This window comes from Phyllobates terribilis, unplaced genomic scaffold (genome assembly GCF_046119375.1).
Source record: "Phyllobates terribilis strain yellow unplaced genomic scaffold, ASM4611937v1 Scaffold_7__3_contigs__length_470593459, whole genome shotgun sequence".
In the NCBI taxonomy this organism is placed as follows: domain Eukaryota; kingdom Metazoa; phylum Chordata; class Amphibia; order Anura; family Dendrobatidae; genus Phyllobates; species Phyllobates terribilis.
This window is the reverse complement of record NW_027362767.1, coordinates 356,940,832-356,956,940: the sequence shown is the minus strand read 5'-3', so window position 1 is coordinate 356,956,940 and position 16,109 is coordinate 356,940,832. Positions and strand designations below refer to the sequence as shown.

The following is a 16,109-nucleotide window of genomic DNA, read 5'->3' as shown; positions in this document are numbered from 1 at the left end:
GACTAAGTGCACAACAGCAGAAAGAGGGGGAGGAAGGCCAAACACTAGGGAACGGGAGAGTGGAGACCACTAGGTAGATCTAACAATCACCCTGACTCCCCTAATGTCCCTAAATAGGTTCCGCGCCTATCGCCGAGCAGGAATCCTAATCCCTGACTGCCCCTAGCGATAGGTCCTAGGTAGGGAGGGGACAGGGTGAGAACTAGTCAGCCCCCACTGCAACTAAAGACAAACAGGTAAACAGACAAGGTAAACACTTAGCTTGAGAAGACACCAGAGAGATCACGCCAACTATCCTCCAAGGAAACTCCAAGAAGACACTAGCCGACTACTAGTACTTCAAGCCTGGACAGAGGAAAATAGAGCTATCACCGGCGACTCTCTGGGGAGACTGAATGTATTTAAACATCCAGCAAGGGTGTGTCAATTAGCACACCCTTGCGGTTTTGCGGTCACGGGACCATCAGCCTTTATATTCCAGCTCCGCCCTTCTGGCTGTGCTGGACTTCAGTGTTTGACTGTTTCTCTAGCCTGGTGCTTCAGTGCCTTTCTCTGTCAGTTCACTTGGTCCTTCTGGAACCTCTAGTACCGTTTGTCAGTTTGTCTTTTTGTGTTCTGCAACAACTTCTCTGTTTAGGAGGTGTCCCATTTTTGTCCCAGTCCTTAGTTCTTTTAGGGACCCCTCCCTTAATGCTATAGGTCTTTGTTCAGACTAGCCGAGGACTAAGGCGGGTCTGTTCGCTAGGAACAGGCAGCCCGCTACATCATAGGGATTCAGCTTAGTCTTACTGTAGGGACAGCTTTCCCCTATCTTTCCTTAGTACATGTTGCAGATCATAACAGAAGGTGGAGGTCACTGCTAGGTCCTAGAGGGAGAAGGATATCACTACAATACAGAGATAAAAAGTTCAAGAAGGTGCCTGCAGAGCCAAGCGCTATGACCTTCTACAGTTGGATCCAGAACGACTGTCTGCCACACCTGACACACTCGTGACAGGAACTCAAGCACCTGCGATACTCAGGCGAGAACCCGAGTACCCCAATGGTTGATTGAGTAACGAGCAGTGGATAACATGCTTGCTCATCACTATTGTCAATGTGACGTCAGCGCTGCAGACAATAACAGACAAGGGGAGAAGCAGTGGAGACTCAGCGCTGGACCAGGTGAGAGTAAATAAAGAACAGGTTTTTTTTTAAACAAACAACATCTTGAGATAGAAGTTTTGTGAAACTGGAAAGCCCCTTTAAGACTTACTTATATACCTTCACTGCTGGGTCACTTAACAATTATACTCACATTCATAATGCAGTACAAATATATCAGGCATCAGATTGGAGGAGGTAATTTCTTACTGTCTGACTAAGATACAGCAATGATGAGCTGCTAGGTGGTGATGCATAATATATTTGTTAAATCATCTAGCAGACCCCCACAAAAATCCTTTGAGAAATAGTTTTAACATTACTTTTGACATCCATATTCTGCATATATTTGCATTTTATTACTTTACATCAGCAGTAATACTGACGTGTCCTGTAATCACATACTGTGCCATTATCTCTGTTTCTATGTGACAACGGAGTATGACTGTGTATGGTAGTAATACAGATGGACCACTAGCAATACAATAATTTAAATTATTTCTTTTCTAGGGCTATGAATCCAGTAGCCGTGTCTTAAACACATACGTTATAAGTGCCAGTTTTGAAGGCAGAACTATCAAGGATCTGAAGGATCCAGTAGGCATAACTTTGCGGCATTTTCAGGAAAACGTGGTAAGTTTTATTTTTTGCCTTCACTGTCTTTAGAAAGTATGAAAAGTACAGTCACACAGATAAGTCAGAACAATACTATGTGGGGACACTGGATGATATAGAAAAGCTCCTTTTGTCCTACTGCTAATTCTCCTGAGAAAGGGTAACTGAGGGAGCCCAGCCGACTGTCATGGTCCCGTGGAGAGATGGGGCCCAGCCACGGTTGGTCTCATCCCTATTAGATGGAATGAACTTGTGCACAAGTCTCCTCTACAGAACAAAATTTCTGCATTTCGGTAGTTTATTTTATATATATACACTCACTGAGTGCTATGTAGCCAATGAAGTAGAAGATGGAAGCGGTAAAGGTATATTTACCCTACTTAGTTGTCATCAAGTTAAAGGACCTTTTACATGGGCTGATTACAAACTGTCAGTCCCCATACAGTTTGCACATAGTCAGCAGCGCATCCCCTTTACACATGAGATGATTACTATTTAGGCCACATAAAATATGTAAGTATCCGACTCGATGATTGCTGCCATGTGTTCACAGACCAATGATTTGGTCAAAACATGGAGGTGGGACCCACTGGACATGAGAGGGGAAAGTATCTAATATTCAGTTAAAATCTCTTGTACTTTGGACAAATTTTATTAAGTTATTAACAATTTGTCAATTAGTAATTTCTGCCTTGTAATGAACTGGATATTTAATATGAAAATATAGTAAGGCTAGTAAGTAAAGTTCCCAAAACAAGGATATTGTAACTTTTTTCTACTGCATAATTTCATGAGCAAAAAAACACAGTGTGTTACAATTTCAGCAAAATTAATGGGATTTATACAGTGCCATGTGAAAGTATTTGGCCCCCTTGAACTTCTCTACCTTTCACCTTTACCTTTACCTTTTCTACCTTTAGTGATACCTTGATATCTGCAATCCGATGTTTTATTCAAGAGAATTTCACATTTTTCTTAACATGCAAATGAGCTGTTAAGATCTATGGGCTGGACATAGATCTCCCTGAGAATCTGCCTCCAGAGTTTACTTTAACTGAAAAGGGGTGCTACCTACAATGCATTGTGAAAGTATTTGGCCCCCTTGAACTTTTCTACCTTTTGCCACATTTCTGGCTTCAAACATAAAGATAAAAATTCTATTTTTTTGGGGAAGAATCAACAACAAGTGGGACACAATCGTGAAGTGGGATGAAATTTATTGGATATTTTAAACTTTTTTAACAAATTAAAAAACTGTGGGGCGTGCAATATTATTCGGCCCCCTTGAGTTAATACTTTGTAGCACCACCTTTTGCTGCGATTACAGCTGCAAGTCGCTTGGGGTATGTCTCTATCAATTTTGCACATCGAGAGGCTGAAATTATTGCCCATTCTTCCTTGCAAAACAGCTCGAGCTCATTGAGGTTGGATGGAGGGCGTTTGTGAACAGCAGTATTCAGCTCTTTCCACAGATTCTCGATTGGATTCAGGTCTGGACTTTGACTTGGCCATTCTAACACCTGGATACGTTTATTTTTGAACCATTCCATTGTAGATTTTGCTTTATGTTTGGGATCATTGTCTTGTTGGAAGATAAATCTCCGTCCCAGTCTCAGGTCTTTTGCAGACTCCAACAGGTTTTCTTCCAGAATGGTCTTGTATTTGGCTCCGTCCATCTTCCCATCAATTTTAACCATCTTCCCTGTCCCTGCTGAAGAAAATCAGGCCCAAACCATGATGCTGCCACCACCATGTTTGACAATGGGGATGGTGTTTTGAGGGTGATGAGCTGTGTTGCTTTTACGCCAAACATATCGTTTTGCATTTGGCCAAAAAGTTCGATTTTGGTTTCATCTGACCAGAGCACCTTATTCCACATGTTTGGTGTGTTTCCCAGGTGGCTTGTGGCAAACTTCAAACAAGACTTTTTATGGATATCTTTGAGAAATGGCTTTCTTCTAGCCACTCTTTCATAAAGGCCAGATTTGTGTTGTGTACGACTGATTGTTGTCCTATGGACAGACTCTCCCACCTCAGCTGTAGATCTCTGCAGTTCATCCAGAGTCATCATGGGCCTTTTGGCTGCATCTCTGATCAGTCTTCTCCTTGTTCGAGATGAAAGTTTAGAGGGATAGCCGGGTCTTGGTAGATTTGCAGTGGTCTGATACGCCTTCCATTTCAATATGATCACTTGCACAGTGCTCCTTGAGATGTTTAAAACTTGGGAAATCTTTTTGTATCCAAATCCAGCATTAAACTTCGCCACAACAGTATCTCGGACCTGCCTGGTGGGTTCCTTGGTCTTCATGATGCTCTCTGCACTTGAAGCAGAACCCTGAGACTATCACAGAGCAGGTGCATTTATACGGAGACTTGATTACACACAGGTGGATTCTATTTATCATTACCAGTCATTTAGGACAACATTGGATCATTCAGAGATCCTCACTGAACTTCTGGAGTGAGTTTGCTGCACTGAAAGTAAAGGGGCCGAATAATATTGCACGCCCCACTTTTCAGTTTTTATTTTTTTAAAAAAGTTTAAAATATCCAATAAATTTCGTTCCACTTCACGATTGTGTCCCACTTGTTGTTGATTCTTCCCCAAAAAATTAGAATTTTATATCTTTATGTTTGAAGCCAGAAATGTGGCAAAAGGTAGAAAAGTTCAAGGGGGCCAAATACTTTCACAATGCACTGTATAAAGCTCATGCCCACATTGCCTTTTTTTTGCACTGTAGAAACTCACAGGCAGTGCAGTTTTTAAATAACATGACTATCAATTTCACATGCGGTAAATATACGGGGTTTTTTTGTTTTGCAAAGTTTCTCCATAGACTTGTATGACATCAGGAAATCTGCAGATAAAAAACGTAAAACACGCTTATATTGCATTTTCGCAGTGGAAACACAATAGAGTCGGATGTAATCAGCACATCACTTTAACAAATTTAGCAAAATTAAGTAATAGGAGTTTTCCAAAAGAAAGCAGTTTTATTTAAGACATGCGATACCAAAAGGAGACAAAAAAAAAATGCTATAAAAATGCACTGAAAAAACGCAAGTAACCTAATTCAGCTAATTAGTACAGAAAACCTGCAATATCGAAAACTCATCTTATACTCATCGTGGGAACTTAGCCTAAGAATCGCCGCCCCTTGAGTCACTGGTTCAATTTATTTATTTTTGTTATTCTGTGAAATCTGCACAGTGGGAATACATGTCATATTCATAACTGAGCTGCTCACTCATAATCTACTGTGTACGCACCAGTACTTGTTTTGTTACACTATTTTCATGGAATAAGTAGTCACTGCACAGTCAGGCAACTCACATATGATTGATAATGTGTTAAAGAGACAATCTACAAATCACTTTATTTAAAAATTATGTTGTCGTACCCTCGAAAAAAACACTCCAAAGTGCCCGCCTCTACGTGTATTCCTTCAGCCTAGCTTGGTGTCTACTGCCTGTTGTCAATTGTAATCTGTCTCTAACGGCAGAGACACCCTGATGGCGTATAGGAAGTGGTAGCGGGTCTTCCTCCCTGAGAAGTGAGGAGAAAGAAGGTTTTAGCACCAATAGTGCTTCTAGAATAGTGGTGAAAAAGAAATATCCACTCAAAAAAAAATATGGAGGAGCAGAGTGAAAGAGAAGCACAGATGGAGTCACAGCAACCTGGCTGTAAAGAGCCTGTAAAGGAAAAAGTGGTGAAAAATGCAGGCTACGAGTCAAGTGCATGCAGGACACAAGTCAGAAATAGCACTACACATCATATACATACACGATAGCTTATTCTGTAAACTCACCTGAAGGTACACTTTAGTAGGAAGCAAAAGCCCAACTCACCCCATGTGGAAGCAGCCAAGAAGTCACTCACGAGACATAACTGCTGAAAAACCACTGCAGTGTGTGTAAAAATGGTACCGTTTTACAATAATTATGAAAATTGTTGCAAAAAAGAGAAACAAAACCACCACTGTGGGGGCACAGACTATTTAGGTGTTCAATTCATAATATTCTTAATACAATACACACAACAACTTTTATACTCCAAGTTGTATTTTCTCTTTTCTTGTAGTGGAATTTTCCGGTGGAGTGTGCATTTTGGGATTTTACTAAAAACAGTAAGTTGTGATATTTTAATATATTGTTCTTGCATATCTGCTTCTTCCTGCTCTGATGAGACATTCAAAATAGTTTTCTGCATAAAGTATGCAGTTTTCATATAACACTTTTTGAGCGGCCTCTAAGTTGCCATGTACCCTCATAACAAACTGCCACTCACAGAAGCCCCTGTGTCAACCGCTAATGCTTCCTTACTACAGCAAGCTAAAAATGCCACCATAACACTATGCTATCCTCAATGGCTTCCAAAACAATGTGCCGGTAACTTAAAGGAGTTGTCCGGTTTAAAATGAAAAGTCTGCAGTCACTCTTTGTGACTGCAGACTTGTGAATCCTCCCAAAGCACACACTGTGACCTGTAAAGATTCGCCGTTGTCTGCCCCGGGAACCACAGTCAAGTATGCGATATACTGTACATACTCCCAAAGTTAGAGATAGGTGAAAGGTCCTTAAAGATGATTTCAGGGAATTAGGCTGCAAGCTTAAAGCATGGACCTCCAAGGTGGTATTTTCTGAAATATTGCCTGTACCACGTGCCACGCCAGAGAGGCAACGGGAGATTAGGGAGATAAAGAAGTGGCTCAGGAATTGGTGTAGGAAGGAGGGGTTTGGGTTCCTGGAGAACTGGGCCGACTTCTCAGTTGGCTACAGGTTCTACGCTAGGGACGGGCTGCACCTCAATGGGGACGGTGCAGCTGTGCTGGGGGAGAAAATGGCTAGAAGGTTGGAGGAGTATTTAAACTAGGGATTGGGGGAAGGGGAATCATTTTATAGGTGGGGAACATAGTGCAGATAGTGACCTGGGCACTAATAAAGAAATTGGGGATGGGGTTAGAACAGTCAATATAGTAAGAAGTTATAGAGGTACAGAGAGATACATAAAATGCATGTACACTAATGCCAGAAGCCTCACCAACAAAATGGAGGAATTAGAATTAATTTTGCTGGAAAATAATTATGACATGGTGGGGATATCTGAGACATGGCTGGACGAGAGCCATGACTGGGCAGTTAGTTTACAGGGCTATAGTCTGTGCACAAATAAGCGAGGGGGTGTGTGTGTGTTTATATGTTAAATCATCCTTAAAACCCATCTTGCGAGAGAATATATGTGAATCTAATGAAAATGTAGAGTCCCTGTGGGTGGAGATAAGGGGAGGGGGAAAAAATAATAAATTACTGATAGGGGTTTGTTATAAGTCTCCAAAAATAATGGAAGCAGCGGAGAATATCCTCATAAAGCAAATAGATGAAGCAGCGACTCAAGGAGTAATCATTATTATGGGGGACTTTAACTACCCTGAAATACATTGGGGAACATAAATCTGCAGTTCAAGCAAAGGTAATAGGTTTTTACAACTATGAGAGGAGACAATTACCTTTCACAACTGGTTCAGGACCCAACAAGAAGGGGGGCACTGCTAGACCTAATATTAACCAACAGGCCAGGCCGCATATCAAATATATGAGTTGGGGGTCACTTGGGTAATAGTGATCACAAAATAATAAGTTTTCATGTATCCTTTAATATGATGCGTAGTAGAGGGGTTACAAGGACACTAAACTTCAGGAAGGCAAATTTCCAACGGTTGAGAGATGATCTTAGTGCAATAAACTGGGACGATATCCTGAGACATAAAACTACACAAAGCAAATGGGAGACATTTATTAACATCCTGAATAGGACCTGTGCACAATATATACCCTATGGGAATAAACATGCTAGAAATAGGAGGAAACCACTATGGCTAAATAGAGCTGTAAGGGGCGCAATAAGTGACAAAAAGAAAGCATTTAGAGAACTAAAGCAAGTATGTAGTGATGAGGCATTAAATAAATACAGAAAATTAAATAAATTCTGTAAAAACCAAATCAAGACAGCAAAGATTGAGACAGAGAGACTCATTGCCAGAGAAAGTAAAAATAATCCCAAAATATTCTTTAACTACATGAATAGTAAAAAACTAAAAAATGATAGTGTTGGCCCCTTAAAAATAGTCTGGGTGAAATGGTGGATGAGGATGAGGAAAAAGCCAATATGTAAATTATTTTTTTTCAAGAGTATTTACACAAGAAAATCGCATGACAGAAAACATGATTAGTGATAACAAAACTTCTCCATTAAATGTCACTTGCTTAGCCCAGCAGGAAGTACGGCGACGTCTAAAAACCACTAAAGTTGACAAATCCCTGGGCCCGGATGGGATACACCCGCGAGTACTGCAGGAATTAAGTAACGTCATAGATAGACCATTATTTTTAATCTTTAAAGATTCCATAATAACAGGGTCTGTACCACAGGACTGGCGTTTAGCAAATGTGGTGCCAATATTCAAAAATGGGACAAAATCTGAACTTGGAAATTATAGACCGGTAAGCTTAACCTCTACTGTGGGTAAAATCCTGGAGGGTTTCCTAAGAGATGCTATACTAGAGTATCTGAAGAAGAATAACCTCATGACCCAATATCAACATGGGTTTACGAGGGACCGTTCCTGTCAAACTAATCTGATCAGTTTTTATGAGGAGGCAAGTTCTGGACTGGACCAAGGAAATGCAGTGGATGTTGTGTATATGGACTTTTCAAAAGCGTTTGATACGGTTCCACACAAAAAGTTGATACATAAAATAAGAACAACGGGGATAGGGGAAAATATATGTATGTGGGTTAAGAACTGGCTCAGTGATAGGAAACAAAGGGTGGTTATTAATGGAAAACACTCAGACTGGGTCTCAGTTAACAGTGGGTTATCACAGGGGTCAGTATTGGGCCCCCTTCTTTTTAACATATTTATTAATGACCTTGTAGGGGGCATACAGAGTAATATTTCAATATTTGCAGATGGCACTAAACTCTGCAGGGTAATCAATACAGAGGAGGACAATTTTATATTACAGGAGGATCTATGTAAACTAGAAGCTTGGGCTGATAAATGGCAAATGAGCTTTAATGGGGATAAATGTAAGGTAATGCACTTGGGCAGAGGAAATAAAATGTATAATTATATGCTTAATTGTAAAACACTGGGCAAAACTGTAACTGAAAAAGACCTGGGTGTATTTGTGGACGACAAGCTCATGTTTAGTGGCCAGTGTCAGACAGCTGCTGCAAAGGCAAATAAAATAATGGGATGCATTAAAAGAGTCATAGATGCTCATGAGGAGAACATAATTTTACCTCTATACAAGTCATTAGTGCGACCACACTTAGAATACTGTGTACAGTTCTGGTCTCCGGTGTATAAGAAAGACATAGCTGAACTAGAGCGGGTGCAGAGAAGAGCGACCAAGGTTATTAGAGGACTGGGGGGTCTGCAATACTAAGAGAGGTTATTACACTTGGGGTTATTTACTGTGGAAAAAAGAAGGCTTAGGGGTGATCTTATTACTATGTACAAGTATATGAGGGGACAGTACAAAGACCTTTCTACTGATCTTTTTACTCTGAGGCCTGAGACGGGGACAAGGGGGCATCTTCTACATCTGGAGGAAAGAAGGTTTAATCATAATCACAGACGCGGATTCTTTACTGTAAGAGCAGTGAGACTATGGGACTCTCTGCCGCATGATGTTGTAATGAGTGATTCACTACTAAAATTTAAGAAGGGCATGGATGTTATATATATATACTAGATTCCTTGATAGGGCGTTGATCCAGGGAACTAGTCTGATTGCCGTATGGAGTCGGGAAGGAATTTTTTTCCCCAATGTGGAGCTTAGTGTTTGCCACATGGTTTTTTTTTGCCTTCCTCTAGATCAACATGTTAGGCTATGGGTTGAACTAGATGGACGTAGTCTTCCTTCAACCTTAAAAACTATGTTACTCTGTTACTATGTTACTCACGGACAGAACCCGCCTATTGGGAGTGACCTTGTTCAGTACAAGTTATTGAGCGAGGCCACGCCCACTAGACAGGTTCTGCCTGTGAGTATGCATGTTGCATACTTACCCGCCATTCCCGGGGCAGACAATGGCGAATCCTGGCAGCGCAGAGTGCGTGCACTGGGAGGATTCATAAGTGTGCAGTCACACAGGTTTAAAGACTTGCTCTCAAGTTGTTAATGGCTTTAGTTAATTAGTTAGACAGCATGAAAATAAGCAAGTTTGCAATTGACATGCTTTTTCTATCTGCTGGTAATTTTCTCCAATGAGAGATTTTATCTTTTACAGTGTACAGCTGGTTTCCATGGAGTCAGGCCTCTAGTGCCTGGCCAGAGTGTACAGTTTACATTCCAGCAGGGGAGTTAAAGGAGTATTCCCATCTCCAAGATCCGATCCCAATATGTAGTAGGTGTAATAATAATAATATTAGCAAATACCTCCAATTAGAAGTGGGGTATAGATTCGCTATGTCTCTTTCCTCATGTGCAGGCATCGCAGGACCTTGGATATCCATGGTTACGCCCACTGTTAAAGTCACAGTTAGTTAGCTAGTTGCTAGTGGTCGTAACCATGGATACCTAAGGTCCTGTGATGCCTACACATGAGGTAAGAGATAGCGAATCAAAAATACTATACTACATTTCTAATTGAAGATATTTGCTAATATTACTATTATTACACCTACTACATATTGGGAGAGGATCTTGGAGATGGAAATACCCCTTTAACTTCTAACATCCCAGCCAGCTCTCTCCAGCTCATTGATCTCTACACAGTAGTTAGCTACTCACCTCCCTCACCCTCACTCTCAATTTCTGAAGAGATGAAGTTATAAATCACCAGCCCCCCAGCTTTCTCAGCAGGTCTACTAACCGCAGCTCTTTGCTCTGGCTGTCCAGACCTGTGTACTTGTTCAGTTGCCCATTTATCTCTGTGTGTAAGTACAGGGAATCAGTGGTGGCTCAGAACAAACCACTGAGAGCTAAATGTGTTACAGCAGAACTTGTGCTGAGCTTTATAGTTGTACTAATACTACAGGTCTATTCACCAGAGCTGTCACTCAAGGAAGACAGCCCGCCCTGATAAAAACCAGGAAATAAGGAAACTGTAAGGAGACTGCATTGCTCTGAACTGCTCAAGAGACAACTTGAGGACACTTGAGAATAACCCTTTAAGACTTCCGATCAGTAATACAGAGATTCTTCCACAACATACAAGTTGTAGATACCCCTACACACTATCAGTCACAAGTACCCTCAGAATTGTTACAGTGAATATGGGCTCAAGGCCAGTTTATATTACATCACAGGGTTTAATGCCCAAAACTGTGAATATCAGCAAAGTACAATTCATTTTTTACTTATCTAGTAGATATATACATGTGATAAGGAAACACATCGAAGTGTAGATAGCCTGATATGGCTGTACATATGATGTTTGTTATGTCCTAGGATGGTCTCCTACCCCATCAGGTGCTGGCTGAGATTAGTACAATAATTCTGAAACCTCTATAGTTACAGGTGCTTCTCACTAAATTAGAATATCATCAAAAAGTTAGTTTATTTCAGTTGTTCAATGCAAAAAGTGAAACCCATATATTATATAGAGTCATTACAAACAGAGTGATCTATTTCATGTGTTTATTTCTGTTAATGTTGATGATTATGGCTTACAGCCAATGAAAACACTAAAGTCATTATCTCAGTAAATTAGAATACTTTATAACAACAGCTTGAAAAATGTTTTTAAAATCCAAAATGTTGTCCTACTGAAATGTATGTTCAGTAAATGCCCTCAATACTTGGTCGGGCATCCTTTTGCATCAATTACTGCATCAATGTGGCGTGGCATGGAGGCGATCACCCTGTGGCACTGCTGAGGTGTTATGGAAGCCCAGGTGGCTTTGATAGCAGCCTTCAGCTCGTCTGCATTGTTGGGTCTGGTGTCTCATCTTCCTCTTGACAAGACTCCATAGATTCTCTATAATAGATTCTCTATGGGGTTAAGGTCAGGCGAGTTTGCTGCCAATCAAGCACAGTGATACTGTTCTTTTTAAACCAGGTATTGGTACTTTTAGCAGTGTGGACAGGTGCCAAGTCCTGCTGGAGAATGACATTTCCATCTCCAAAAAGCTTGTTGGCAGAGGGAAGCATGAAGTCATCTAAAATTTCCTGGTAGACGGCTGCGCTGACTTTGGTCTTGATAAAACACAGTGGACCTACACCAGCAGATGACATGGCTCCACAAACCATCACTGATTGTGGAAACTTCACACTAGACCTCAAGCATCTTGGATTGTGGTCTCTCCACTCTTCCTCCAGACTCTGGGACCTTGATTTCCAAATGAAATGCAAAATTTACTTTCATCTGAAAACAACACCTTGGACCACTGAGCAACAGTCCAGGTCTTTTTCTCCTTGGCCCAGGTAAGACGCTTCTGGTGTTGTCTATTGGTCATGAGTGGCTTGACACAAGGAATGCGACACTTGTAGCCCATGTCCTGGATAGGTCTGTGTGTGGTGGCTCTTGAAGCAATGACTCCAGCAGCAGTCCACTCCTTGTGAATCTCCCCCAAATGTTTGAATGGCCTTTTCTTAACAATCCTTTCAAGGCTGCGGTTATCCCGGTTGCTTGTGCATCTTTTTCTTCCACACTTTCTCCTTCCACTCAACTTTCCATTAATATGCTTGGATACAGCACTCTGTGAACAGCCAGCTTCTTTAGCAATGACCTTTTGTGGCTTACCCTCTTTGTGGAGTGTGTCAATGACTGCCTTCTGGACATCTGTCAAGTCAGCAGTCTTACCCAGGATTGTGGAGCCTACTGAAACAGACTAAGGGACCATTTTAAACTCATCGGAAGCCTTTGCAGGTGTTTTTTGTTAATTATTCTAATTTACTGAGATAATGACTTTTGTGTTTTCATTGGCTGTAAGCCATAATCATCAACATTAACAGAAATAAACACTTGAAATAGATCACTCTGTAATGACTCTATATAATATATGAGTTTCACTTTTTGTATTGAAGAACTGAAATAAATTAACTTTTTGATGATATTCTAATTTAGCGAAAAGCACCTGCATCTCATTAGTAGGTTAAATATCATTTCAGTGGTCTTAAAAAATGTGTTTGACTTCTGTTTACAAAACTTCCAATCTGATTTCCTGCACAGATAATATGGGAGGCTGGAATACATCAGGGTGTACATCGATATCTACAAGTAAGGAATATACATCGTGTTCTTGCAACCATCTTACTCACTTTGGAGTTCTCCTGGTAAGTACCACAAGGCTCTATTACTAACATAATCCAATTTTATTTGTAACCCTCTTTACTAGGGTATCCTTTTTTAGCTTAAGCATCCACCCGTAATCGGTATTGAAAGGTCTATAATGTACTCTAGTCGGACAGGCGGGTCCTCGGCGGCTTCTTCCCGCCTGCTGAAAATACCTGGCGAGATCATACAGCCAGTGCCTGATACATGCTGTCCGCAGATTTGACAGTATGTATCAGGTGTCAGGTTTTCTTTAAATACCATGGTCAAGAGCAACCGCAGCATTTAAGGGAGCGCCATCCCCTCTCTGCCCACCAAAATTACTGTGGCTTGCAAAAGTCCCCCAAAGTTTTTCAGTAAATTATGTGTACTTCAAAATAGGGCTGATAAAATCCTCATTTCATTCTGTAAAAAATAAGCCATCATACAACTATTGAAAAAGTCTGATCACTTGCTGGTCTCTGCTGTGGTTGGAATACTACTGGATGATAAGCACAGATAAGCTTCATACTGATCAGCAGCACATTGCAACTTTTGGGTTCACCCCACCAATGCTATGACTGCCTCTTTGGTGATTGCCTGTTCTGTTGCCTGCACCCCCCATACATTCTCCAATGCTGCTGTGCTTCAGGCCAGAACTGCTGGACAACAGATGTAAGCGCGTCAAAGACTGCAGGCAGCACAGTGAGTGACTGGATTTAGATCCAAGGGGTAATGGCTATTCCTGCAGAGAGTGACATGCCAAGCCTAGCATGCCAAGGTGAGGAGACTTTCAAGCCTTGCAATGTTCCTCTGGGAAATTAAATATGCAAATTGCCTCTTCAGAGATGAAGAGGACTAGCACTCTAGTGCTAACTATTGGAAATAGCAATCCTATTACTTGCAAGGTTTCAAAGTCTCCTCACCTTGGCATGCCAGGCTTGGCATAACCATTACATCTTGGATCTAAATCCAGTCACTCACTGTGCTGCCTGCTGTATTTCACGCGTTTACATCTGTTGTCCAGCACTAGAATTATAGTCCTGAAGAGGCAATTTCTATATGACTGGATTTAGAAGCCCAAAGTACACAGTCTAAGCAGTCATGTGAATCTCTTCGGCTTAATGCAGTGCAAGATTATTATTGATACTCAGCAGTGGAATAAGGAAATGGTGAATGATAAAATGCAGCAATGTAGAGAAGACATGATATAAGTAAAACGCGGTGACATAGCAGCCTACTAAATACAAGTGCAGAGGGACGCATCCCATGAATGCATACAATAATGAACAGAACTCCTATTTGCTCAAGCACAATTACGTTATATGGATGCAGAATAATAAGAAAACAAAATTGTCATAGAAGAACACAATCAATGCTGAGAAAGGAATATACGGCTATGCAGATTGCTGGGCCGGTAACTGAACAATACACTTATCTTTATTCTATTCAGCCTTCGTTTCTGTCATCATGACTTCCCGTTCTCTGTTCCTCTCAGATATCAGTATGTTCTGTCTGGTTTTATGCCTCAGTCATATAGTTATTTCTTATTTATACTCTCTAAATTTCAATAAATTATTATGCATAACTCACATTGTATTCATCCATAATTCTATAGACGTGTCTGTTGGGTAGACAATGGAAAATACAATGTGTGGTGATATGATCACATAATCATAAATGAGGGATGCCGCATATTCATGGATGAGACATGATCGGTACATTGCATTGGTATATAATGAATTACTTTTAGGCACCATGATGGACATGAGCGTTACGTTGTTTGCACATGCTCAGAAGCTGTGCCTTTGTTGCAACTATAGAAAAAAATGACATAAATTGCATATCCAAAACTGGATTGCTGTAGGGTGTCTGGCCGCTCACCCTGCTGACGTGGAATCACTTCGGCGTTGGTCAACACACGGCGCCGCACCTCTAAGGCTAAGGACCCACTAAGAGGTTTGCCATGACGTGGCAGTGGGCTCCATAGTCTGATCAGAATGTTAACTAAGACCATCGTGTTCAGTTTTTTAAATTTTTGCTTTGCTGCAATAGATTAATGTATGATTTTTGGATGTGCGGCCCATGTCCTTTTCTACAGTTATATTAGCTGTGCCCTTCCAATTACTGGCAACTTACAACTCAGGTCATAAATGATAGATGCAGGCCTCACCTGTTGGCTATAAGCCCTTGTGCCCCTGATGAAGCTAGATTACTGGCGAAACATTTCTGGAGGAAGCTTATGTGTTAGGTTTAACAACTGAAGTGACTCTCTCCAGCACAAGTAAGGCAGTGTGTATTGCAAACATACCACCATATGACTATTCCAGCAATAGAAAAGTTGAGAAATAGTGCTCTCAACAGTAATGTTGGAAAATCGACACATTTGGAACTTTGGCCTCGATTCTCGCCAGTCTTCATGAGGGGGCATGGTGGAGTTATACGCTCATGGTTCGTGAAAAAAAGCAAGCCTCTTCATCAATCTGAACAGCGAAATAGTGGTGTGAGCCTCTGTGCGACACGCCAGAAATCCTACTCCAGGCAGGGACTGGAATGAGATGACTAGCATAGGGAACACCATAGCTCGTCATGAATTATACGCTGTGGCGTCACCCACTCCCCCGCTGCACCTTGTTCTGTTCCGGCTCTGCCCATTTTGGCAGAGCTGGGAGACACAGGCACGAAAATGGCAAAAGCCATAAAATTGAGTTGCTCGAAAATTTTGCAACTTTTCAAAACTTTTACACCACTTTTTGACATTAAAAGTTTTGATGAATCGGGGCCTCTGTCCACTAGTTGTAAACTAATAATGTAGTAAGTGTTGGGTATATCACATTATTCATTTTGAATAATACCTAATAAAAGTAAGGTTTTAATAATGCTAGGGATATGGCAGAAGAATGGAAAAGCTTTTCTGTCCCTTTGGACAGTTGTATATGCATCTCTTATACCCTACTTCCATTCCAGGGTCCGTACCTTATTATCACCTCTAGGACCTGTACATATTTTGCTCTTGGTGTCAGTAGAGGTTCTGCACATACTGTATGTTGACTTTTTTGGATGATCTGAAAACAGCCAAGTAAGC

General features: G+C 41.1%; 1 protein-coding gene across 1 annotated transcript in view; it reads left to right on the top strand.

Annotated features, from left to right (window-relative positions):
* ADGRG4 (adhesion G protein-coupled receptor G4) overlaps window positions 1-16,109 on the top strand; it is a 167,086-nt gene that overhangs the window by 98,397 nt on the left and 52,580 nt on the right. The window contains exons 15-17 of the mRNA XM_073641278.1: window positions 1,654-1,776; window positions 5,840-5,885; window positions 12,944-13,047. Coding sequence (XP_073497379.1) covers window positions 1,654-1,776; window positions 5,840-5,885; window positions 12,944-13,047 — 273 coding nt within the window. The remainder of the gene's footprint in view (window positions 1-1,653; window positions 1,777-5,839; window positions 5,886-12,943; window positions 13,048-16,109) is intronic.